This window comes from Drosophila mauritiana, chromosome 3L (genome assembly GCF_004382145.1).
Source record: "Drosophila mauritiana strain mau12 chromosome 3L, ASM438214v1, whole genome shotgun sequence".
Lineage (NCBI taxonomy): Eukaryota > Metazoa > Arthropoda > Insecta > Diptera > Drosophilidae > Drosophila > Drosophila mauritiana.
Genome location: NC_046669.1, coordinates 3,646,868 through 3,673,591, shown reverse-complemented (window position 1 = coordinate 3,673,591; position 26,724 = coordinate 3,646,868). Strand labels below are relative to the sequence as shown.

Below are 26,724 nucleotides of genomic sequence, written 5' to 3'. Positions count from 1 at the left end.
ACCCGTTTTCCACGCGTTCGCATAGCAATACTTTTTTTTATTTTGTTGCTGTTTTTTATGATATTGTTGCTGTTGCTTATGCCGCGCCCTTCACTGGCTTTTGTTGTACTTTTATCTGTACTTGTTGTTGTTGTACTCGTTGACGCTTTTTTCGAAGCCAAAATCTTGGAAGCTGCTGCATTCATTCAAACGTCCAACGAAGCTCCCCAAAACCGGTTCTCGCCACAGAAAATCGTGTAAGGAAAATGAAATAAAAATATTATAATGACGACAACGTCGACTGCGTTGTTTATTTTCGTGTGTTTTGCATATAGCGCACATTATTTGCCTTATTTTGTATTTGGTTTTCCCTTTGGGCCATAAAAAAAAGAACGGGGGAACAGCCGCGGAAATTGGGGAAGACGCGTCCGAAATTGCCATTTCGTCTTAACAATTTCTGGTCTCGTGCTGAGATTCTGATGATGTGTAATCTGTTTACCAGCCGGGTTGGGTATGCCGATTTTATGATCTTTTGGACTGGGAAACAAATTAGTTTGAAATTAATTAACTGCTCGGTGTGGGAAGATGCAGGGGGTTATTTATTCCCAGCCATATGAATAAATGAATTAAAACAAACATCGTGAAAAGCAGTGGTATAATTTAAGTAATTTTCCTTTGCATGAGAATTAAACCAATTATAAGTTAATTATTTTAGGACTTAAAGGTTGAAGTGATTTTAAAGATGAGCTGGAAACAAGTACTCAATGAATATTGTTAAAATATAAACAAATATCTTTATATGTGCACAGTTTTTATATTCAACGATCTGAATAGTGACTCTAAGAATTTCTTTCCAACTAAACATGTTCACCAAGTGAATTTGTCACCCAATTTTCCGGGTATTTTCCGCATTTCCCCCGCCGCTGCGCGATTCTCTTTGTTGGCGCCATTCGAAATGAGTCGAAGATTTTCCTAGCTGTTATTCTTTGTGGGGCGTCTGCTGTTGGCCAAAGTAATTCCCTCAAAGTGGCACACATTTGCGAGATACACAAAACGAAACCAGAAGCAACTTAAAGATGCTGGACCCACTTCTTGTGTCCCCCCTACCGCCCAGTTTTTATTATGTAACTGGCTGCTGCTGCTGCTGTTGACCAACAATTGACCACAATTGGAGCAGTCGCTGCGAGAGAAGCCCAGTTATGGTAAGAAGATCAGGAAGCCAAATAGTTGTTAGCCCATTTGCAGTAGTTTTACAGTTGGTTCCCCTTTATTTTTCTACCTCAAAGTCCCCAGCCCTCCCCGCACTTTTCTCCTATGCTCAGGTAGCCTAATTTCAACGCTTCAATGCAGGCAGCACTTCAAAGTTTTTCAGCATGTGGGTGTAGTCTTTTTTTATGCCAGAGCTTATCTGAAAAAGCAGCATCAACAGCAGGGAAAAGTGGGCGGAATTGGTCGGTCCGACTTCGGAATGAGTCGACATATCTAGTGCTGTTTGTGTTGACTTTTCTTTGCCTTATCTTCATCCTTTTGCTTGTGTACGGGTATGTATTTCTCCCATTTCCTCGGCATCAATTGTTGGGGTAAGAGATTTCCCAATGCAAACTGACATGGAGCCTCAAATAGCAGAGTAGGAATTTAAATATTTGTCCAGTTGAAGGAATAAATACAGAGAGATTCCCCTAAGAAACTTCATTCGCTTGAGTGAATATATTTATAAGCATTTTACGTTCAATTTAAAGTTTATCTTTTGCGTTTGATCAAACAGAAAAGGGATTGATGGGTTGTTCAAATTCGGAATACATATTTAAAATTGGAAAGTACATTTAAATTCGCTTAATTTGAAGTGAAATTTGCCGTTAATTTTTATACAATAATTTGCTTAAAAATCCTCCCTTTTAATGACCTGAGTAATAGGATTTTACGCACCGTTGGCAGTGCATTTTGTATTTCTTTGTTGTGAATAAATCCATTACTGAATTCCTAGCTTGCAAAGCATTTCGCTAATGATTGCACAATCGTATGAAATTGCAGTTTGCACACATATTTCAGGAAAAGCAAAAAAAAAAACTACATTCCGCCGCAGTAGCGGTAAAAGAGGGCGTGGAATGCGTCCATTTAATAAACGGTGGCCCAAAATGGGGGAACGCCCGCTTCCGTTTCCGGCAGAGCGTTTTCATTGAAATGTTTGCCATGTATGCTAATTACTAACTGTGCCCCTCTTCGTTTTCGTTTTCGATTGCAGCTAAGAAACAGAATGGAGCTGCCATACGCACAAATAGCCTGGGTTCGGGCACTAGGACGCCACCTTTGGAAAGGAAGAGCAAACTCAGTGCCCTGGGCAGATTCTTCAAGCCCTGGAAATGGCGACGGAAAAAGAAGAGCGAGAAGTTCGAGGCAGCCTCCAAATGTAAGTAAATCAAATGCCTTAAACTATAGTATTTCAAATATCAATTAATATGATTTCCTTTAGCCCTGGAGCGTAAGATTTCTGTGCGTGCCAATCGTGATGAGCTAGTGCAAAAGGGGATTCTAATGCCTGAGAGTCCCCTGGGCAATATTCCAGAACCAGGTGAGTTTTCAAATATATTATAACTTACAGGTTACAGAGTCGTTTAAAATAGTCGTTAACCTAATTTCATTAAGAATATATTGAATACGAGTGAATTCTTACGCAGTATTTACATAAAATCCATTAGTATAAAGTAAAATCCCATAAAACTCAATCTGAAATATACATTTGCTATATCTCTTAATGCGTGCCAATCGCACAAATTAACTTGCTGATTATTCCCACAACTTTCGGAGACCCCCTCCATTTCTTTTGTTTTATTTGTTCCCTCTTTAGTTTCTTCTGTTTTATTTGCCATGTGCAACAAAACTTTTTGTTGGCTGCCAATTGCTGGCAAGTTTTGCTTACGGCTTAGCCAGAAGAGCAGCAAAAGCAAAGCGCAAGCATAACGGAAATTGGCCATAAGCCACGCACGATATAGCCAAGGCTTATAGTGTGATATCCCCCCCGTCGAAGCCCCCTCCCCCATCTGCCCGATCTGCGTAACTAGACAGGTTAGCACTCTGCTAAATTGTTTGCTTGCCAAAGAAGAAGCGTCTTCCTTCCGCTTGAGTTGCGTAGTTGAGCTGTGACAGGCAGCTCGTCAATTGGCCGTGTTGTGGTGAAAGACGAAAACAAATGGGGCTGTACAGAGAGAGAAAATAACCTATTGATGCTAAAGAATTCGCGCTTGAGCGTATAAAGATGCTGAATAATTCGCGTTTTAACTAATATTTCGCTGAGTGCAAAGGAGGTGAAGGAATCACATCAGGCGGCAATGGGGGCGTGGACCTCAAGGAGGCGCCTTGTCAGCGGACTTTACGAGTTGCTGTCTCGTCGCCAAGTCGCGACTTTTCCGCTAAATGTCAATTAATCAGTGGCGGCTAATTGTCCATGCCCATGGCCAGTTGAGGCATCCAAGGGGAAACAAGACAAGAACCAGCCGTCCACAATAAAACGCGAAATGCATTCAAATGAGATTGTGGAGGAAAAGGAAAGGGGGCGTTGGGCTGTGCTGCAAGAATCCCGAACCTACCTCAACTTTGAACTGCTTGCGGCAGGCAAAGCAAGCAGTTTTATGCCGCCACTCGACCACAGATGGCGCCACTTGGAGAAAGGCTTTCGCCAAGAGAAAGCTGTCGCTATATACACCTTAAATAGAGCTTTTATGAATGGGTAGTTATCCAAAGCGCTGTTCTGATAGGTAATTCTAAGATTTAATCAACGTGTCGAATTTAAAAATTTTTGATGCCGTTTGTTAGTGGTTATTAACCCAAGTTTATAAATGTTTAACCATAGCATATTCTTCAAATGCCTTTTTAAAAGCATATAATTTATTTATATTAGTCCCTCTTTACTCTTGGGTTACTCTTCCTTCTCACTTTGCGAAAGTAAAGAAAGAAAGAAACGTCTAGACATTTGTATATTCCGTATAAAAAGTAAAGAATAGTCTAGCTGCTATTTCTAAAGACTCAATTACAACAGGACATTGATTATCTGTGCTTTTTCGAATTGCAGGCGAGGAGTCGTATTACAACAACAGCAATAGTGGAGCCACCGCGAATGGATCCCTGCTCAACTCAGCCGTCCATAATAATTCCATGAGCCAGGCCAACAATTCCATAAATGCCACCACCGGCAATCCGCTCATCTCCGCCGCCCAGCAGCAGCTGAACCAGGGACTTCCCAACTCGATCTCCGTGCAGCAGTTCAACGGTCAGAACCAGAATCCACAGAATTCCATGGCCAATGGCCTTGTGGGTGGCGGCGGCGGCGGAGGAGACGGTTCCTCGGACACATCTTCCCTCAGCGGCGGCGTTCCGCATTCGCAGTCGGCGCCCCAGCAACTGGGCGTGGGGCAACCACCACCACCCCTAACACCACTGGCCCAGCACCACCAGGCGCTGGCACAGCAACTGCAGCAGCGATTCGCCATCAGCAACAATAACGGTGAGTTTCGACAAAGAAATGTATTTGAATCTACGAATATTATGAATGAATGGAGCTATGAAAATTTATTGGGGTAAAAGCAATAACAATGAAAATATTATAATATTTTGTATAGATTATCAAAAACTTGAAAAGTAATGAAATGCTTATATTTTACACGCCTTCTACATGATATCTACATGCGTTTTTCAACATGCAGCCGCCAAGTATGCAACACATTCTATGTTATCATATTTCAAGCAGTTTATAAATTTAAAGTGAGAGCAGTTGCTAGCAAAGAGGAATTTAAAAAAATGAGTTATCAAATTTGAAATTTAGGGAAAGGAAAATATGCCCGTTTAAATAATTTAAAAGGAGTGCTCTTTAGAAGTTTTATAGGCACTGCAATATGGGTATTAACCATTACGTTTAAGTGATCATTGCGCTTGTCTCTTCCACTAGTTTTCGTCATCAACATAAGCCATAAATTAGAGACACTTAAAGCCAATTTAAGCTCAGTTAACGCCTAGTTAAGGGTCACCCACGCACACCCATTTATATACATACATATGTACACACATATGCAAATGTATCCATGTTTGCTTTTTCACTTTTCAAATCTTTTCGGAGCACTTGCGGCACTTTACTAAAAGTTTATCGCAAGTAACTGAATGAGATTCTCAGACAGTTACAGTGAAACTTCGATATTACACTTGTATAGCTTTAAAAACTTCTTAATATAAGATATACTTATTTCTATGGAGATAAATGTTTCAAGCGACTTAATCCAACAATTTTTTTTAAAAAAAAAAGTGATTTTTTAATTTAGTTCGGTTTTAGGAAGTGCAGACTGTGGCTGAAATATGTAGGGATGCCTGAGAGACTTGCCATGGCACTTAAATGGGCATAAAGCACTGCTACTGTGGAATCTCCAGAGCATTCGGCTACCTTCTTCCATCTCAATCTTGATATTCTTCTGATAATTAGCACAGCCTCGTACATTTATCGTCCAGTTTGTTTTCTTTTTTGATGACTATTAAATTTTCATGGCGCTGCCTTGTTGACTTAACTTTGAAGCTTTTTATTGTCGTTTGCATCTGGATGTTGCGCTCTCTTTCTGGCCGGTTCTACCCCTTTCATTCGCTCGCACGGGAGGCTGCAACCGGCATACGGTTACATCTCTAGCGCTCTCTCTTTCGCACAGTCTGCGCACGTTTTGCGCTTTTGTTTATTTTATATTTCGATTTCGCAAAGAGCGGGGGAGCTTACTCTTTTATCGCCGCTTCCTCCATTCCCGCTCTTCGTCGCTCTCTTCCTCTCTCGCGTTTTTTTCGTTGGAGCATTTTTATAGGAAACCCGATTCCATTCGATTCAGTTCTCATACAGTTCAGTTAACATTATAACGCGTTCTCGTCGCGTCCGTCGAAAACAAAAAAGAAAATATATAGAAAATAATAAAGCAAAATACAGCCGAAAATCGAATGAAAACGGTATAGGAAATCGTAGATATTACTGCAGAATTATGCGAGTAAAGTGCTTTATAACTAATACGTAATTTAACTTATTTACGTCATATAATGCATAATAATAGTGTAGTGGCCAATAACGATACGCAAAAGTAATTGCACCTAACTACCTCGACCTCCTGTTTACCTTTCGCTTTTTGTGCTTTTATTTTCGGAGTCACATGGGCTATACGCCGGTTCTCCCAGTTCTCTGAATTCCGCCCCTTCGAGGGTAAACAAACGCCGACGAGGAAGTTATCGTAAACTACTACCGCCCATAAACTACTGACTGCACCCATCAATCAGCCGCGCATATTGGAATGTCTAGAATGGGACTCAAGTGTTCATTGAAAATTTGGTGAAGTAATTTTGTTTACCAATGTACTTGCCACAATGTTGGAAAAGGTGGAAAAGATAATGAATGTGACGGTGGGAAGTGGATAATGTTGTCTAACCCTAACAAATATACACTGTATACTTAAAAGAAATTGTGAATCAATATTAAAAATTGAATATATCTTTGGTAAAACAAATTCATATTGGCAAAACCTTGATGTTGATTGATGATTTGTTCTCAAGCTTACGACATATGAGATTTTCTCGGTCAAAAGTACTTTACTAGAACATTAATTTGTTATTTGTCACAATTAGTCATATTTGGGTAGACCTCAGACCGGTTCATATCACAATTTCCATATTTTCGCAGTTAAATACGAGGAGATCTTATTAGAGGGGAATACAGCTTAAAAGTACTTGCTGCTTATTTAGGCTTGTAGAAATATGTTATTTAATCGCAAATATTATATCACCCAATTAGTCACATGCAATTGGCATCAAACCGTTTCTGCAGCCCGTTTCTTATCTCGTTAAATATAACAAAAGGAAATGGACTTGCAGAACAGCTGACTCATACAGTTGAATTTGTAAGCAACATTTTGGTTTCTGGGATTTTTAGTTTGTTTCCCGACCTCGTAAAACTTACTTTGTGGTAGCCACCTGCAAACTTTTTCCATTTCCTTAATGAAACCGCTGCTTATAGTTTTTTGCTCACTCATTGCATTCTTTGCAAACCGCCAGCACTGTCAGCGAAATTTGAATAAATGCAATTTAAATTGACTGAGCAAAACAACGAAAATAAAAGGAAATTCGGGTAAGGGGAGAACGCTGCTTCGTCAGTGCCGCCCACAAAATCATAAAACAAACAACAAACCAAATGAACCAGCAGCAGGGAAAAAAAAGCAACAAAAGAATGCCGAAAAAAGAAAACATTCGCCTCTTGTATTTTCCTTCAATTCGCCGACGAACAAAGCCGACAAAAGCGAAACAAAAATATTTTCGTTCCAAAAAGGAAAAACACAAAAAGGAAATTTTTGTGCAAATGCAACATGCGAGTATGCGAGTGCATTAGGGCTAAAAAGAGAGGAAAAGTGTAAGAAGGCAAATTAAACACGGTTGAACTTTTCCCGCCCACTTTTCCCTGACCAAACATGCAGTTTAATTTATGCATGTCTGTAGAAACAGGGTGATTCCCTCAGTTTTTCTAATTTTTTTTTTAAGGATATGCAAAAGAGAATAAAATATGACAGCCATTACCAATACGCAGTGTTGCCCAAAATTTGGAAACTGGAAGTGTTGGTAAATTATTAAATAAACTTGTTTGTATAAAGCTTTAATCAAAATAGTGTTTAAAAAGAGAATATTTTCTCAGGAATCCCCAAAACTAAGAAGTAGACATTCCTCTGAATATGTGTATTTCACACGAAAAGCAGCCATTTAAGGTGATGAATATTAATGTTTATGTGGTCTAGCCTAGAAAAGGATACGCCAGTGTCCGTCTGCAGGGTGTTGCCTTATTGTACGCCCCCCTTTGGGGAGGCGCCACTGCTCCATTTCCACCCCCTTTTGCGAGCAATACGCATTGCCACGCCATAAATTGCGCTCGCCTGCACGTCAGGAAGTCGTTGGAGCTGTCGAAAAAAAAAACAGAGGGGCACACAGGGGGCTGTGGAAATTCTAAAAAGAAAAAAAATATAAAAGGGGGCGGACGGGGGCGTGCAGTAAACTTTAATTTTCCGCCATTCCACTTTCTGTTGACTGTTCGCTCACATTACGCATACGCAGCGTTGACGGCTGCGAAAAGTGTTGCCTGCCATTGGGCGGCTCTCTTTCCCTTTCGCCGTTTCTCTGCAATTCTCTCGTTCTCCTCTTTATTGCTCTCCCTTTGTTTTCCTTTCTCACCGCTCTCTAGGTATATCCTTCTACTATTTTCTTTCCCAGTTCATGCGGCATGCATTGTTTTTAAAATTCTTGCCTTTCTAAAGGTTTAACATTTTCGGCTTTTAATTGCAAACCAAACAAGATGCCCATAAGTATTAATTAGGCAAGTTATATGCAGATTATTAATATTTTTTGAATCCAGTTTCGTGTTTCTTGGCCTTCTAGCTTGTGCAACCATTTTTCTGCGACGAGGTCGATTACCTTTTCCTGTTTGTTTTCCCATTGCATTCCAGCCGTGCATCAGTGTGTGTCTGTGTGAAGAGTCTGTTTGCCATTGTGTGTGTGATGATTTCAAAATCATTTGACTAACAAATGGCTATGCTTTATTTTTACCGATATTTGTGCTTATCCAGCGATGAATCATTTTGTGCTCAAGTTCTTCAACTTTGTGTAATAGTGTCAAGATTTCCCGCTGAGCAGATGACTTTTCACTTATTGTTGGGCTAGGTCACGCACTTTGTAATGAGAGTGCGCGGTACAGTGAGCACTCATCCCGCGCCAACGGGGCGTCCGATGATTCCTGTTGCTCAATTTTCCATTTCCCGCTGGGAGCTTACCTAAGTGAGTTATGGCCATTAGTTTCAGTTTTATGGCCAAGTACTTAGAGTTAATGACCAATGAAGGAAAAATGCAAGTTTACTGAAAAAGATAAGGGTATATTGAACTGCCAGCGAATAGATATTGAGTCAACAAAGCAAGATGTACATATCTTCATGTGTTTTTATATATATATTATTTGCGATGGGAGGATTTGTGATTACTTGACGATTTATATACACTAACGATGTAATAATGTTACGATTTCATAACTCATAAAATGATTAAAGCCTTTCGCATTTCCTCATGAGTTCAAGTATCTTCTATTTGGTTTAGGTACTAAGCATATTTATAAAAGAAAACTGATAAATTATCAGGTTATATATTTATTTAGCAAGCAAATATAAGTGAAATCGCATGGGAAAGAAAGAGACACAAGTTATGATACAATGTTTGTTAAGTAAACCAGATATACAATTTATGATAAAATATTTGCTTTAGCCAGTGCTATATAATTTATTATATAATATTTGCTTTTGCCATTCCCACCCATCACCGCATTTTAATCTAATAAAGATCCCATTCTTGGTTCCCCAAATTGAAATCTCATTAAAGCCGCATAGCGAAAGATAAGGGATATATATATATATATATGTAGATATTATCTAAATTGAGTCAGCCAGATAATGCAATTAGTTGAGGCCAATGGCAATGGTGTGGAGTTTTCCACTGTCTTGCCTGAGAAACCCACTACATTCTTTATCTCAGCAGGTCATTTATATTATTCTCGTTTCATTTCTCGAAGATTGCACCAACTTACTCATCAAGGGTGTTTGAAGAATGGTGTGGTGGTGATAAGCCGTAGATTCTTGAAAGTGGTTTGAAGGCAATCAGAAAGAGCTTGATTAGTTGTTTGTAATCAATCACCTACTTTACAAGTCGTTGAATACATTAAGTTCATAACTAAGCATAAATATAGGTTGAATATTGGATTTTACCGCACAATTGAATTCAAATTTTCCAGGCTTTCCACCTGTATGCGGTTTTCTTGCCTTATTTGCTTTGGCATACCGGCTCATTAGTTGAGGTCACCTGATGAATGAATTCGTTTCAATTTGTTTACCCTCCCAGCGGACCGGCAACATCTCTCCATTATAATGGAAATTAATGTGGAAAGTAGCCAGCGCTAAATCGATTTTCATTCACAGCTGTGTTTTGTTTGTATGCGAATTTAATTTGGCTAATTAAAATCCAGAAAAAACAGCAGGGTACGGGTGCAAAGTCAATAGCCCAATCGGGGTGACCAAATAGAGACGTGCTACGCCCATTTCTAACCACCACTCCCATTTTTATACCTATGTATATTCTTTTTTTTTTGGTTGCATGTCCGACGCTCGTAATTCCGGCATGTGGATATCCGGTTCCTGTTCACCAGACAACCAACACATGCAAATGACTCAACAGGGTTCGCTTTTCCATTTTCCGTTTTCACGGCATTATTTTAGAGGTTTTCCTGCGTTGAATTTTACTTCTCCAGCGGCAGGGTGGTCGATCTACTTGGGGCTCGGCTAATTTGTTGTTCAAACTTATATTTCTCGGGATATATACACAAGTATTTCGAACGCCTCGACCCTCGAGCTCATTAATTAGGAAATTCTTTTCGCCGTTTTCCCGATTTATTGTTTTCGCATTCCCCAGTGTAAACATATTGCCAAAGGCAGAGCCAAAGAGCAACTGGGCGAAAAACAAACCGAGCAGCACACAAAAATCTTTCAGTTTTTCATTTTTCATTTCACGTTCATACACTACCATTTTTTGAAGGGTCCTGTAACTTTCTGAAATAACAGATTTAAGATTTAAGAACTTCAGATGTTAAGAAAAATCCTACAAAAATCTTGTAAACTTTAAAGTAGATGAGACTGATATTTCTTCCCCATTAAATTGCAAGGGTATTCAAAATTCGTTATCCCACCTCTGATATCACTTCCTCCACTTGCTACTCATCTCGCATTTCGCCATCTTCGCTCCAGCGATGGCAACAATTTCGAGATACATTTTTAAAGGCGCCATAAAAGTCGAATGATGACAATGTCAATGTCTTGCCCCGTCCCCCTCGAAATTGTTCACCTCTGGAAGCGCGGGGCATGTGCTACTGACCTCCAGCCGGGGCCATAAAATCCACACTGCGACAGCTGCGGGAGATGGGGAGCTATATGGATATGGAAGAGATATTGGTACCGAATGTGGGCGCCATCAATTATAATTCTCGCGCGCAAAAAATTCACTTTTATGGTGGCGTATACTTGATGTGGTCGTCCGTTGATTTCCCATGTTTGTTTCGCTTTGCTGCTGGTCTGTGTGTGTTTTAATTATGAACAATTGGCTAGCGAGAAATTTGTCTCACTGCAACTTCCGGTATTGTATTTCTGCCTTTTCGCGGTTCTTATTTGTTCTCAGAATCCCATTGAATCCCATTACTCTCAGCTTGAATTCAATTAAAATTGGAATTTTTGCTGGTGGATTTTTGATCAATGCAGTCACAGTTTTTCTTGTATATAAATGTATATGTACGTATGTATATGTTTTTATTTTTTTTCTTTCATTTCTGGCATCGTGGCCCGTGCCTGTCGCATTGGCTTTCGGATAATCTTTATCAATTTGGGCCACTGACAGTTTTCTCAGCTAGTGTTTTTGTTTGTGTCTGCCGCTTATTTATGGACAATGGGCTGCTTGTTTAAGCAAATATGGCCGCAATTCGGGCCAGTAGCTTTCGAGTGGGTAGCATTGCCCATTTGAAGTTCCAATGAAACTTAAACCATGTGTAAAATTGGTTGTGGGCGTTTTTGAGTGGCGCAAGTTGGTTGCGTAAAGTGTTTTCTTTTGGCATTTTTCAAATCGATTAAAATGTGTTTTTATTCGTGTTGTGATAATATGGGAAAGATTGCAGACAAATTAGCACAATTTATGCATTCAACAATACAAATTATGGATTGGATTACATATAGAGTGAATTAATGCTTAAGTATTCGCGTTTGGTGTTTAAGAAATACAAATGCAATATAAACTAATAAAGTTATATGAATGAATATATAAATGAATGGACTGAAATCATTGACATTGAATTTGTTGGCAATTTAATAACCAATTTTTTGCCGGCACTTTGACGCATTTTGTTTGATCTCCCTGCTAAAAATACATTTCCCGAGTAAATGCCCTCTTCCATGCGTCGCTTTCATCATAAAGTCATCCAATTTATCAACCCTGAAAAATGTTCCCCAAACCGAAAACCGAAATACAAGCACAAAAAGCGTTTACAGCTTCCTTAAATGTTTATGATTAATTTCGCATAATTATTAATAACAATTTTAATTGGTTCCTGCTGGCCTGTCAGAGATTCTCTTTTGTGATACTATAAATTAAAATACAACAAACACCAAACCACAACAACTGCACAATCACGTAAAATAAAGTATAAAATGCAAACGCACAACTGAACTGAAACTGAAAAAAAAGAGCAACCAAAAGACGGGGAGGTATTAAGCAGCAACGAGTGAAATCATCGAGAATGAGTACATTTTCCACAATCATCGCACAAAGATAATTCCGAGAGCAGAGCACCAAATAAGGAAAAGCAATCAGAGAGGCAAGACAAAAAGCAAGGCAACATAAGAAACCCAAACCAATTCTAAGTGATAATCAATATAAAAAACGAAAACGTCAAGCGAAATCAAATCGAAAGGCTTTATTAGCTATAGACAACAACACCAATCAACTACAAAACACCAATCAACAACTAGCATATGTGATAAAGTCAAGTGTAAATCAAAGCTACTGAGTGCGTGTGTTAATAATGATGTACGGTGTGCAATAATAAATAAAAGTTTCATGGGGCTTATTGCATAAATTCCCGTTAACCGTTAAGAGTGATAAGGCCCGACGCTAAGGTCCCATAAACCCAGATTGCGTGCTAAATAATACATGGCCGAGAAAACAGAGAGCGGCGAAAGATTAAGTGTATTCCCATAACTGCCATTTTCAACAACACACTTTTCCCGATGTCGTTCACCTTCCCAAGATCCGAACCTCAACAACACCAACCAAATCACCAATAACAACTACTCAAACAAGCTTAAAAAATCGAAGGATAAGAAGTTAATTGAGAGACAAGCGAATCAGCTTGAAGGGCGACATCAAAGCCACGCTGATGATGGGCTACATCATGGGTTGTGCTTGTTTCAAAGGTATGAAAATAATAGTATTGATACTTGTAAATAAGTCATTGGTCATTTTTTGTATGTTCAACAGTTAATGTTGAACCTTATGTAAACGAAAGAGATTCTCCTCAATTAACTCTGTCATCTTTGAAAGTTTTACAAAATATTTTGTTGTGTTCTTTAAAGTTGAAAAGAAGATGAGTTATGAAAAGTTCTAGACTAATTTTAGGAAAAGTTTTTTGTAACTGTCAGATGCGCTTTCCACTAAATGCTGCTCAACCGTCAATCGTCAACCTGTCGCCGCCCACAATTTTCCCACCTCACTCGTTCGGTTTTCCTTCCGCTCATTAGGCGGCTCCCAAAGGAAAAGAAAAATCCCAGGCGGAAAGAAAAAATCGCAGGCTTGAGGCTTTTCCTATTTTGTCACGCTTTTCGGTTTTTCTCGCATCCTGCTGCACACGCAGTTTCGCATTTTTCTATGCAACGTCACCGACGACGTCACAAAAGCGGAAATGAGAGCCTGCGCTTTGCATCCTGCGCGCTCTTTATCCATTTTGACCTCTCTCTCTCTCTCTCTGTTAAGTTTTTCGTTCTTAACATTCACTTAACACCAATTTATAACATTTTTTATAGCAACCCGATTATTTTGTTCTTTTTTTAATTTCGCATGGCCTTTTTTCGGTGTATTTTTTCTGGTTTTTTCTTACAGCTTTTTATGGTTTTTCAGCGGGTTTTGCTACTTTTTTGTTGTTGGTCTTTGTGTGTAAATTACTCCATAGCCTTTTTGAGTGCAACGTGATTTTGATGTTTCCTTTTGCAGTTTCCTTGTTGTTTTCACTTCTTGGTGCATGTTTGAGGACTTTTTGGGTCCTTGAGTTTGTTTATCTGGTTAGATTGGGATATGAAAGGTATGTTAGGTAAACGAGGCGGTGGCTTCATTTGTTTAGAGGTTAAGTGCATTCTTTTGTTTACCTCTGCGGTTATTGCATTCGTCCTGATTGTCAGTCAAGCTTTGCCTTCACCTTCATTTTGATGAACCTTGCAGTTATTTAAAGGTATCAATTATAGTTGAATTAAAACATTTTTAATATCTTTTGTCAGATACTTTGTCTTTAACAAAAGGTCATAAATACCTGCCACTCACTTATTCGTGCCGATTCCTTGTGCATGGTTAGCTTTCTATAACCATCTCAATTCGGGCATTTCCTGCGACCTGCGAGGGCAGCGAATGTCTTTGGCCACTTGGCAGGCTCCTTTGGCTCCTAGTCCCCCTTTTAGCCACTACTTTCTCCACCTTTATCCCTGTGGATTTTACCCTTAAGCTGTTCCTTGCTTTTGCATTCCATAAACCACAAAGTATGAGTAAGCACTTAACCCTTTCTTTGCATGCCTTTTTCTCTTACCCCTTTCTCCGCTCTCTCCCTCTCTCTATTTTGCTCTCTTGCATTCCTGACACGCATTGCAAGTCTAACCTTTCACATTTATGCGTTGCACACGCCCAGTTGCCGCCCCCTTTTTCTGTTCCAGTTAGTTTTATTCAATTTTTGCGCTATTTTTACAGATGCAATTTTACAGCGGAAGCGAGGAAATCGAGACAACCATGGAGAATGTTGGAGAAAGGGGTGGGGAATTCAAAAGAGAGGGTTCGAAGGGGTGAAGTGTGTGTTTGCGCGGAGAAAGGAGGCTGCCTAAGTGCTTCGCCCATTAAAGTATGCAATCATTTTGCGGTTAGTTGCCCTTGCCTTCCTGCCACTTGAATCACCCCTTCAACGCCACTCCTATCTTTTCCATTTTCCACTTTCCCTACCCCCTTTTCCCTTTAGCAATTTTCGTGCCTTCGCAGCTGCATAAATTTCGCCGCTGGCATTCGCTCTTAACCAATTTGCTAATCCGTTCGCCACTTTCTTGACAGCATTAACAATTTGCACGGTTTATTCACGGTTATTAACAACTTTATTATATATGGTAGCTGAATCTGCAATGCTTTCCACTTATTTAAAGACTCATGGACATGATTTCGCTTGGTTAAAATTGATTGGTCTTAATTCATTGAACTTTTCCCAAAACATTTCGAAAAAAAACTCATTTGATTTCTGACATTTGTGCCATATTTTTTGTTTTCCCGTTTTCTCTGGGCCAAGTTCATTCATAAACAAATTAGTGAAATTTCGTCTAGCTCGTTTTCTTCTTCTTCTGTGTCTATGCCCCCACAATTAAATCGAAAACACAACGTTCCCACCTTCCACAGTTCTACTCCTCCGATCTTAGAAAGAAAGCCCGTAGAAGCTACGTATAAATAAATAAATAAACAAGCGTTTAATTGAACCGGAAATTATTGTGTGTGGGTTGTATGATTGCTTCTTCTTCTCTATCCCTCACGTATGTGTGTCGGAATGCATTAGTGTGTGTGTGTGGTTCTTATTGGAATTTGTTGTTCACTTTTATTTAGTTTTATCCCACAGATGTTGTTGTTTGTTCGCATTGCGTTTTAGTTCTCCAACTTGTTTGCCCAGTTGGTTCATCGTGGCTGGAAAGAGAGGGGTGTACTAGTTGTGAAAGAGAAGGAGACATGTGTGCCAGAGAAGATTTCTTGCTTTCGGGCAACAAAAACATATACACTTTTCTGATTAGTTCTATTCTTAGTTATGGTAACAAGTGCCACAGATTTAAGCTGGCACAGGATTATGCAGTTAGGTTTTTGGAATATTTATCGTTTGACTTACGCTATAAGCTTGTCTTAGAATTTATACAATCCGTTTGATGATTAGGCTACCTACTATTCACTAAAAATAAACATCTCAAGAGCTTCACAGGGAATTCGGCAATCATCGTTCACATTAGAAATTGGGACCCCCCAACTGAATTCCATTAATATGCAACCCTTCACATTAGCGTGATATTTTGAATTTCCTTGTATGGGTGTGTATCTGTTCTTGCACGTATCTGTGTGTCTGCTTTGTGTATCTTGCAGCACATTGTAGTAAATTATACTTGACAGTCGTTGCATGTTCGACTTGCGATACTCGACAGTTTCCACTTCCATTAATGGCTACTCAGCCACGCCCCCCACTTGTTGAATTAAATATAATTCGATGTTATTTATTTGACTGGAGAAATTCGAGTAGCTATCTTCGCCGGATAATCTGGTATCTCAACATCATAATTACTCACTGAGAAGCTATAAAATATCCTGTCGACATCGAAGGACAATTCAGTACCGCCAAAATGTCTCGCATTGTGACAGCTTTCAATAAAACGGTTGTGGAATATTTTCGAAAAACAAGTCTCAACGGCTTCGGCCTGCTGTATTTCATAAGAAAACGCAGAATTCAAAGAATATTCTGGTTTTTGTTTATTAGCTTCGGCATAGTTTTCGCTAGTTATGCAGTGTTCTCAATGATTCTGGAATTCCTTAGCTATTCAACAATCGCAGATGTCTCGGAATTAAAAGTTTTGGAAGATGAAATATATTTTCCAGAGCTAAAAATATGTAGTGGTTATAAGTTTAGTCACAGGAAAATGTTAGCTTCTGCCTATGACTTAGTTAATTCTCAAAACAAATCGCTTGATTTCTGGCTACAAAAACTATCATTGCTTTCTGGATACTTTGATCCTTTGTCTGTGAAAGAAGAGTATGTTGATGATATTAATTCTTTACTTGATATAAAGAATATTTCTTCCTTTTTACTTGGCTTAACACCAGCATGTGAATCTTTAATACTCAGGTGTAAGGTGAATAATATTTCTGCCAATTGCTCGAAGTTATTTACATTAAAAGCATATAATGATGGAATTTGTTGTGTCTTAAGGAGAGGTAATCTAACTGGAGAACTCACCCTTTTTATGGATTCCTCTCATATAGATGAATATCCTTTAAATGGAAATTTTCCTGGCTTTAGTTTGCATGTTCCAAGTTGGCAGGGTAGAGTTAGTATCAACCCTGGCGAAATAGCAGCTGTGGAAATAGAAGTTATGGAACTTCAGGGAAATTCTCAATTAAACGAGTATGCCATAGAAAAGCGAGCTTGTTATTTTTCTCAAGAGGGTGAAAGTAGGGAAAAGTGCCTTCATGAGTGTAGAATAAAAGCCACGTTAATTAATTGCCAGTGTGTGCCGTATCCATTCGAGTCTAGAAGCGAAAAGTTTGGGCATTGCACTTTGGAGAATATAACATGTCTGCAGTTGGTAGAAAGTGAATTTCGAATTTCCTATAATTCCTCAAAGGTAATTAATTCTTATTAAAATAATCCAGGAAACTGGTCACCAGCTCAATGTCCACAATGTTTGCCGCTCTGCAATCAACTTTTGTACAGATTGCACAAACAAATCCTTGGGCATTTGCATCCTTGGAGAAGTGAGTTGAATTTTAAATTTAAAGCGCCACATCGACAGCTGTACAAAACAAATATACTCTATCATTGGTATCAAATGCTGTGTAAGTTTGTTTAACCTTTAACACAAATACACATGCCGAAATTACGTACATATTTATTTAACCAAAAGCAAACGTCGGCGGCGTTCTGGGCATTTGCATTGGCTGCTCCTTCATCAGTGGCTTCGAGCTGATCTACTTTCTGGTCTTTCGCCTGTGGTCCAACTATCTTCGACAGCCCGAGACTTAATTAAGTAAAATGTTGCGCATACGCCATGTGGGCAAATTTGTTGTGATTTATCTCGTTGACAACGTGCCAGCGACAGGGTCGCATTAATCTTGATGACTTGAATTGTAACTGAGGCGAAATAAACGAGTGAAAAAGAATGGGGAAACGAAAGGGTGGCACTTGGGAGCCGGATTGTGGGTGGGGCTTAGCTGGAGTGTGCCGATCATCAAGGTTAAGTGGTCTGCTGAGCCCCTTTTCATCGTCTCAGCTTGTCCGCCATTCGTCGCCTGGGGGGCCACTTGATGACTACTGAACGGCAACAAAAAGATTCACAAATATGTCTCTTCTTGTGTATATAAACTGGAAAAAAATGTTAAAACATTGAAATGGTCTCTAAAACGAGAAGAAAATCTTATGGCACACATCCATGGCAAGCCAAATGTATATAAAAAGTTGAGGGAGGTACGAAATAGCGTGCATATTTAAATTTGAAATAAAATACCATTTCCACTTATTTTCTCTCAGTGGTATTGTGTGAGTGTGAATACCTTTCTTAAGTGCACTTCAGCGTGCGTTTTACTGTATTGATTTTTTCCCAGCCAACTTGTCAACTTTTGAATAATAAAATTCTTGTTTCTTTCATTGCAGGTGAGTTTTCCCAAGAAAATTGTGCCCAGGTTTTCAATAGCGTAAGTTTTATAACGTTTAAGATTTGAATTTTCAAAAACATAGTTAACAGCACATGTTAATAAGCTGCTGAGTAACAGGTAAAAGCTTCGAAAGCTTCGAAGTAGGAAAATCAGCTAAGAGCCGTTGCATTGGAAAAGCTTGGTGGAAAGCTTTTACTTTGGGGTCGTCGGCTGTGTTTAATAAAGTGTATTTTTTATGGCGCTCTGCCGGTTATCACAAATCATGTTCAATCAATTGAAATTTAAGACTTAGAGCTCTTGAGTTCGGAGAATGGTTAAAAATTCAGGCCATGAATTATCAAAAATCTGGCGCTAAAAAATGCAATCTAAGCATTGCAGTAAAATCTAGAAGCCGCACACACCCATTTAATAGCCTTCTGGGGGCAAAAAACCGTGAGCAAGGCGAACGTCTCCATTAATTTTAAAACCGCCAACTTATCAGGGCAGCGTCATGGTCCTAAGTGATTTCCCCGGCTCCGTTGATTTACGGGGGAAAAGTAGCAACGGATATCTGCTCTATATTACACACATAGAGCCACTAAACGCAAGGACATGCGATGCCGTGTCCTTCACCTTCCCATCGCCTCCGAAAAAAGAAAGCAAAAAATGTATACATAAATATCTCCGAGCGAAGGAACCTTCGGAATTCCTTTTAAAGTATTCAGTATGCTGCGGCGGTTTGTCCTGACATTATTATTTTTTATTTTCATTTTTTTTTTTTACCAGCTGATGAGTCGCTGATCAAAGGCATTCCAGGCTGACTTTTCCGGGTAACGGTTTCGGGGAAAATTCAATTCGTGCCGCTTAATGTGTCACATTACAGTCACTTCGAGTAGTTCGAAGTAACAGGAACTAATTTGGGATATTTGAGTTATAAAGGGGATGTTCTAAAACTAGATATATTGGTTTATAAAGAGGAATCGAATTATTGATGTTGGCATCAGTTGTCAAGATTTGACTTAAAGCATTAAGGTAATAAAAGCGTTTTCAAACACTTTCCCTTTCTATCGTAAAGTAACTGACCTTCATTCGAGTTAGCCAAAAAGATAACTTGAATAAAGAACTGAGCTTAAAATTAAAAATTTACGGTGCGAAAAACTTGTTTAATTTCTTGAGAAGTGGCCATTGTTACCATTAGCAGCATGTGCAAGCGAATTTCCAAAGGTCTGTGTGTTTGGGCAGACGAACAAAAGTTTTCGTTGCAAACTTGAAATGAAATTGGTTCAAATTAAACATTTCAAACAGCTTAAACTTGTCCCTCAAATTGCCTGCCATTGCTCGACGCTCGAAAAACTCCGATCGGATGTGGGCCCAAGGACATTTAGGCATACACAGTCGTCTTCCTTCCCCTTTTTTCTCAACACAATCTGAATCCTGCATCGACGTGGACTCTGCCTTATTTGCATAATTCTAATATGGAACATTTTTGGCCATCAGCTCCCTCAACTGTCCACCTACACACACGCATCCTGTGCTGGGAGATTTGCATAAATAAAAGCGTAGTTGTGCCTCCATGTCGTCCTTGTCAACGTAAATTACGGCCATTTGATTTCGGCAATTACAACGCATTTTTGTGCAACAATTTTCAGTAGACCACCTTGTTCCCCCCTTCCCCGCATGATTTATATGTCCTTTTTTGTTCCTGGAAGGACAGGACAATTTCAATTTAAGCTGCTCTCACTCAGCTTCGACATGTTGTGTTGGCCAAGTTAATTATGGGCTTATCCTTGGACTTGTCTGCAGTCGAGTATATTTATTGTCGCTGTCGTCTGTCTGCAGGATTTCCTCTGTGATTTTTTCGCTTTTGTTCGCCATTGTTCGCGGATATTTTCCTGCAACCGAGTCGCAGCAATTTGGCACTCGTCCCAAAAACAAAAAAGGTAGACAACCTTGGCCATGAGCAGGACTTTCTATTTATCTATTTAGCCAAGCCAAGTTGCCGACTTGTTTTTCGGTCTATTTGCATTTTGCGGGCGGAAAATGAGAACGAAAATGATTATCATTTGTTTTCGTTAAGTTGGCTAAAACCAAGCTGTCCAGAGCCAACAAGTTGTGGCAGCTCATAAAAATGAATTACGTCCGCCGGCCAAGGATTCTGTAGTTTATCTAAGCTATTCCTCCTGCCTTTTCTAGGACTTTTTCAAGATTTCCTGGGATCAGTTTGGCGCAGGGGCGTTATTCATATGTGAGAGAGCATATGAGACAGTTTTGTTGTGGCTTTAAAGGAATGCGAATTGAATTTGCTTTTGTAAATTTATTTATGACTAAGCCCGCATAATATGCGCCTGATTTAAAAGCCACACGAAATGGGGTCTGTACAACAAACATATGTATTTACATATTTTCCTCATCAATTTATACTGCTGCGGAAGTAAAAACATGGTCAAACTATAAATATTAATAACAAATACCAAATTTAATTACAAGCGGGAACATTTTATAAACATTTTTTTAGCCTGCCTAATACCCTCTCATTATTTTTCAAATGAAATATGCCAAGTAGATTGCAAATTTCAAATGCTCCTCGGGCTAACGACTATAATCGCTTCGTTCGATTACGAAAAATAATTCAAAATAATTTGTATCGATTTTGCTGGAGAGTCCTTCCCGATTTGTTCCCTAACGACTATTTTGCCTGCATAAATGCGTCCTTTGCGATTTACATGATTTGCTCTGCCGACTTTCCAATCGGCTTTTCCGCATTTCCCCCATTGTGTAAGTCCCGCAGTCTTATGCAAATGCTTCTGGGTGGGAGGACGAGTCCTCTCAATCGAGGAGGAGGCGGCATCCCTGCCGTCCTGTCCGTTCAATCAAAGTTGACATTGCCTGGCGGGAACATCCTGGATCCAGGACGCGGGATTCATCCCTGTCATTGTCATTCGGTGTGTCGAGTGTGGGCGCCTTAAAGCGATTTTATTTATGCAACGGCATGTGCTCGCTGAGCTCAGTTCTTAACCGAGTTTGGCATGCAAATTTTGCACGTGCCTTCGTCTCTGTGTGCATTTAATTATTAAAATTTAATTTGGCCAATTCTCTGGCTGCTTCGGCCGCTTCTTTCTAACCCAAAAATCAAGCTGTGGAAATTGGGGACACCGTTTCAGTTCCTTTGTCTACCGAGCAAACAACCTGTTTGCATCCTCGAAAGGAAAAAAGAAATCTAAATTATGGCCCGGAATAGTTTTCTTTTTAGAGCAGAATGGCACATCATTGTTATTCCTGTTGCTCTTCTCTTTTTGCTGATAAATTTTTGATAACTTGCGTCACTCGCATTTTTAATGCAAAAGGGAGCATTTTCATTGTCGAAAGAGAGCACGGGAACATTTTAAGAGAGCCAAAAGCTTTTCGATTTTCCCAGCACGTGCCGTTTTGTCGGCAAAAAGCGAATTCAAGTTCAAGTCACACAACATTGAAAGCCAAGTTCACAGGCTCCAAGGCTCCCTCGCCCTCTCTCTTTCTATTCGTGTCATGCTCTCTCTTTCCCCGACGCTGACTATGTATTTTTGTGATTATGTAAGCAATTTCTGTGTTGCGTTCTGCTATTTGTCCTTTATTCTGTTTTCTTGCCTAAATAACTGCAGCGTTCCATTTAAAAATTTGTACAAAATTTCAAAAATCTAACTTTCTAACGAGGGGTCATTAAAAAATGTAAAAAAAAGTTTTTCTTGCATTCCAATTTTGCATATGCCATCTGTTGAATAGTTTAAAGAGTTAAATCAGAACTTTGAAAGAAATCAACTACAGCAAGGTGTTTTCCAATATTTTAAAGCCGACCCAAACTACAATTTTTTTTAGCCAACAGTTGTTTATCTTCGTTGTCCTTATTTTTGTTTGCGGCCCAAAAATTTCAATTGCATTTTCTGCTATTTATTTTTCATTTTCCTTGGCATTTTGCTCGATGCTGGCAGCCGTCCTTTTTGTGATTCCTCACCAGATATCTGTTTGTTGTGTTTTTCCTTTTGGCCGCTTTTCCCCCTTTACCCCTCTTGTCAATGAGCCCAACAAAGCGGAAGGACGCCCGCCGCCATAGTTTCCCCGTCTCTTTCTTTGTTCCAGCTGGCTGTCTCTTTCGGCCCACCTCTACCCGTCCCTTTCCCCGTTCTTGGCATTCATTGCGTGGCTGTCTCACATATCTCAGCTTCTAAAGCATCTATTGCCTGACTGTAGCAGCCATAAACTCGTGTAAACTTGTGTTTTCTATACTAACTAGTTGACATTGGTTTGATTTGCCCATATTTTTGCGATCTGTGCCGGAGTCTTTTCCTTGTTGCGCATTCGAGATGAAGTCGGATTTTTCCCTCTGGGGACCTTCGACGTGGTCCTGTCCTTGATTAGCTTTCGGTTTCGCCCTGGAGATTCTGGGAATTTCAATTCAAATCGCTTTGGCACTGGTTTATATTTAGACCCAATGTTTAACCTTGTGCACACTTCCTTTTCGGCGTGTCACTATTGTGGTTTGTGGGTTTTTGCCCCTCATAGCCAGATGACAATGATGGAGCCTGGCATTGATGGTGAAAGAACCAAAGGGACAGGGACGAGCAGAAGGACACTGCCAAGGACGCGCCAGGAAACGAGTAAGGCGACACTCATTGGCATCCAGTTATTACTTTGAAGTGTTTGCTCATCAACGCGAAAGTTATCTCTGCGTCACTTTTCCGCAACTTTCCTGTTTCCCTGTTGAATCAAACTACGACTCAAATGCACCTGATAACAACTTTTATATAGAATTGGAACTATCTGATATCTCGTAGGGCAATGTATTTAAATCAAGGATAATGGAAAAATATCGATCATATGCATTATTAATATTTATTAAGATTATTAAGCACGATGATGATTTATTTGGGAATATTAAATTCAACATTAGTCTTTAATTCTTAATTCATGGACATGCCCTTAAGTCTATTTCGTTGCCTGTTAATGACTTGGACTTGGGCTCTTTTAATTTGCTGCTTGTCTACCGCATGCCATTCGGCATTAATTTGCTACAGCCTCCTTTTTTCCCGTACTTTTCACTTTCCGCCTCATTTTTGCTCTCTTTTACTTAATTACAATAATTCATCAACTTGTTTTCGTTCTATGGAAATCCAGCCACGCTCCATGTTGATTAAATTCATGGTCCCATTGTTTGCGCCTTTTTAAGAGTTGGGGGGAAACTGGGGATACTAAATGCGGAAGTTCTGTTACATTATTTGGTTTGGTTTATGGTTTTCCTTCGGTTGCATGTGCAACAGGCAAAAAGCAGCATAAGTATATGGCCCTGACCATGGCAACTGCAGCATTGACGCACACGAAAACCCCCTCGTTCTGCATTTTCCATTTTCCTTGCTGGCTAGCCGCAAAACTCCTGCCTGATGATTTCAATCAGACTGTGGGCGTGCATTAATGAAGGGGAAAATGGAAAAGGCAGCAAGGAAAATGGGGTGTGGGCAGGACAACAGGCTTCGAGCCGGGGCAACAAACATGGCATAAACAAAACACACGCACACACTGCCAGAATAATAGCCAATGAGAGCGGGAAAGAGAAAATGCAGCGGGCGTAGGTAAAGAGCTTTTCCTGGCCAAGAGAAAATGGCACAGCTTTTCCTGCTCTTGACAAATCGAAGTGCTCAGTGATGCTTACTTACATCTTCTCTAGCTTTTAAATTAAGTAGCAACACTATTATTATAAAATATTTCTTTAAAATTGCACTTTTTATCAAAATGTTTTACAAACTAATACATAGATAAAGGGCAAAATAGTAACTAAATATAATAGTTTTATAATATTCTTTTCGTAGAAATGAAATACATATTCCAATATTTAAATCCAACTAATTCTGATAAATTGCAACCGTGATTTTCTGAATTTTTAAAGTGCCTTAAAAAGTTAGCTGTAGTTAGGTAACAGCTATAATGATATATGGCTGCCAGAAAAGTTAGCCAACTTGCTTATTCCATAACTTTTGCATTGAAGTCAAGCTAAGTTTGAAACAATGGATTATGCAAACACCCATCTAAAACTGCAGTTTTATAACGAAACTTTGTCGCATCGGTTAAATTATGCAGTGGAAAAAGGATTGCAAGGAGGTGTCATTAATAATTGCTTTATGCGGCCATACTGTAGCTAATTGTCAGAGAGTGGCGGCTCTTTTGGCCAACTAAGAGAGCCCTGGATGATGGGCATTTTATGGTGGGTTCAACCACCAGGAAAGCTCTCTCTGCGCCGCTTATCAGTGGGTGATGCTGCTGCTCTGGTGGCTCGAATCTCCATGCTCGATTCTCGAAATTCTTGGGTGGTTGGACGACGACTTGTGTGGTTTTGGTCGCTGCTCGTCGCTCGTCGCTTTTCGCGCGGCGCTGCGATGTCATGAAAAACATTTGAACGGCTTCCGTGGGCCATCAGTTTGTTGGCAATTCTCGAGCCCGTCGGAACACAAAGAAAACACAACGATTTTCAGAAATATTTTCCGAAATTAGAAAACAATTCAAGAGCAAAAATCTCAACACAAAATCTCCTCCGACACTCAAGAATATAAAAGAGACACACAACAAATGTTTATCGGTCCAAAAGCCAAACAAATTGTGATGTGATACGAGGCGGATAATTAGCGCGTCTTTTGAGTTTTTCCCTAATTTTCTTGATACCACCTTTCTGTTGTTATTGGGTAATCTTTTTATGTTCATGCGTTTTCCAATTTTTTATGAGCTGCTAAGCGTATTTATTGCCGAGTGTTTTGGCGTGTTTTGTGCGCGAAGTTAATTTAAAATTTTTATGCTTTCGCCATTTATGCGCGCCGTTTTTATGTGCTAAGAGAAATCAACAACAAAAGCATAAATAAATATTTTTGGCCGCGAATGAAATTGAAAATCGTGCACATACGGACAGCCGCAAAATACATATTCACATTTGCCAACTAAGTGGATCCATTCATTTTGAAATTAAACAAATAGTGCATTGACATTGGCGCGCTGGCCCACAAAACACAAAGTCAAGGTGTTCTCTTGTTAACTCTTGTTATTGTTGACACTAAATGTTTATGTGCATTTAAATGTGCGTGTGCAAAATGCATTTTATTTGACGAATTTAAACGGAAATATTGCTGTTATTGTGTGTGCTTGCAAAAAACGTAATATTGTAAGATTAAATTGAGTGAAAACTGTTGAAAAAGCTGATTCTTTTTTAATGCTCAATATGAAATGCAAGATATTAATTTGAATACAAGCAGTAGTGATGTTTTTGACCATCATTAGCGATTGAATTTACAGTAAATTAGACATGGATTAAAAATGTTGTGCAGAAAATTAAATAAGTATACAATAACCACGTCTATGGTGACCTTAATTTAAATATAATTTAAAAAGTAAATAAGCACCTGAAGAGGTAATCTAATCTGATTAATCTTCTATCAGATGGCCAATTAAGCCTATTTCACAGCTTACTGTATCACTGGAATCTTAATTAATTGGTTGAATTACTGCAAATTGCAGTTTCTATTGCGCCTCCACTGTCTATTTTAATCCCATCAGCAGAAGTAATTCAAACAATTGTAAGCTATTTGCCATATACAAAACCAATGTTTCAGCCAAAGACGTAGCTAACTTGAGCAAATATTTGAGAATCAGCTTCAAAACACACACCCAACCCGCCACGCCCATTGAAATAGCTATTATAAGTTTGATTTGCAACTAAGAAAGTAAATTGCCGAAAATTTCAATTCGATTGAAGCCAAAGTAAACAAAACACAAACCACTCATTCAATTCACATGAGGACTTCCATAGATGGGAAAAGTTTGGCAATTAGAATGAGTAGGAGCTAAGCAGATTGGGAGATAAGGAGACAGAAGGCCAAGAGTAAATTGAAGTGGAAAATGTTTATACACCAACTTTGTCATTATCCATCCAGCAGCCGGCCACTCAAATTATAATTTACTGGCCTTAAGCCCAACTTTGCAAACTTTTAGCTCGTTATGTTGTGCCGTGCACAGGAAAAATAAATAGCTAAGTAAATATATTTTGATTATTGTTTTTAACAATATTAGAATTTATTAAATTTATTTAAAAAGATCGGGCAGCCTTTCCAAATACCAAAATCAAATCATTTTGAGATCAACATAATTTTCATATTAGTTATTAATTACTAGAGCAGTGTACATTTTTGTATATTTTTAGTTAACAAAAAATACGCACCTGAGAGCGAAATTTGACCCGTGTATCTGCGGGATACATAAATAATAATACCCCGGGTTGGCGAAGACGGACAAGCTGGGTTAACTGAAGCAAATGGCCATCGATATGGATGCCATTTGCTGAAGTATCCTTGAGGGACGAGAACCAAAAGGAAGAAAATGTGGAGGGGCTAGCTAAGCAGGCTTATTTGCTGGGCTGCCCCTTCGAGTTTTCCACCCCCACGACCATCGGGCTTACGTGACTTTTGTGCCATGTGCGAGTGGACCTACCATAATTCT

General features: G+C 39.3%; 2 protein-coding genes across 7 annotated transcripts in view; both read left to right on the top strand.

The window, feature by feature from the left end:
• The window catches only part of LOC117141477 (protein nutcracker), an 89,313-nt gene that overhangs the window by 34,860 nt on the left and 27,729 nt on the right, over positions 1–26,724 (top strand). For 5 of the 6 annotated variants that reach the window (XM_033304950.1, XM_033304951.1, XM_033304949.1 and 2 more), the window contains 3 exons: positions 2,222–2,386; positions 2,450–2,548; positions 4,046–4,477. In XM_033304950.1, the coding sequence (XP_033160841.1) occupies positions 2,222–2,386; positions 2,450–2,548; positions 4,046–4,477 (696 nt within the window). Of the gene's footprint in view, positions 1–2,221; positions 2,387–2,449; positions 2,549–4,045; positions 4,478–12,203; positions 13,017–26,724 lie in introns of those variants that run through there. The other variant, XM_033304954.1, reaches the window with a different exon arrangement.
• LOC117141479 (pickpocket protein 28) lies at positions 16,215–17,611 on the top strand. The gene is made up of 3 exons (XM_033304957.1): positions 16,215–17,181; positions 17,242–17,424; positions 17,493–17,611. The coding sequence occupies exons 1-3, from the start codon at positions 16,215–16,217 to the stop codon at positions 17,609–17,611; spliced, it is 1,269 nt and encodes a 422-aa protein (XP_033160848.1).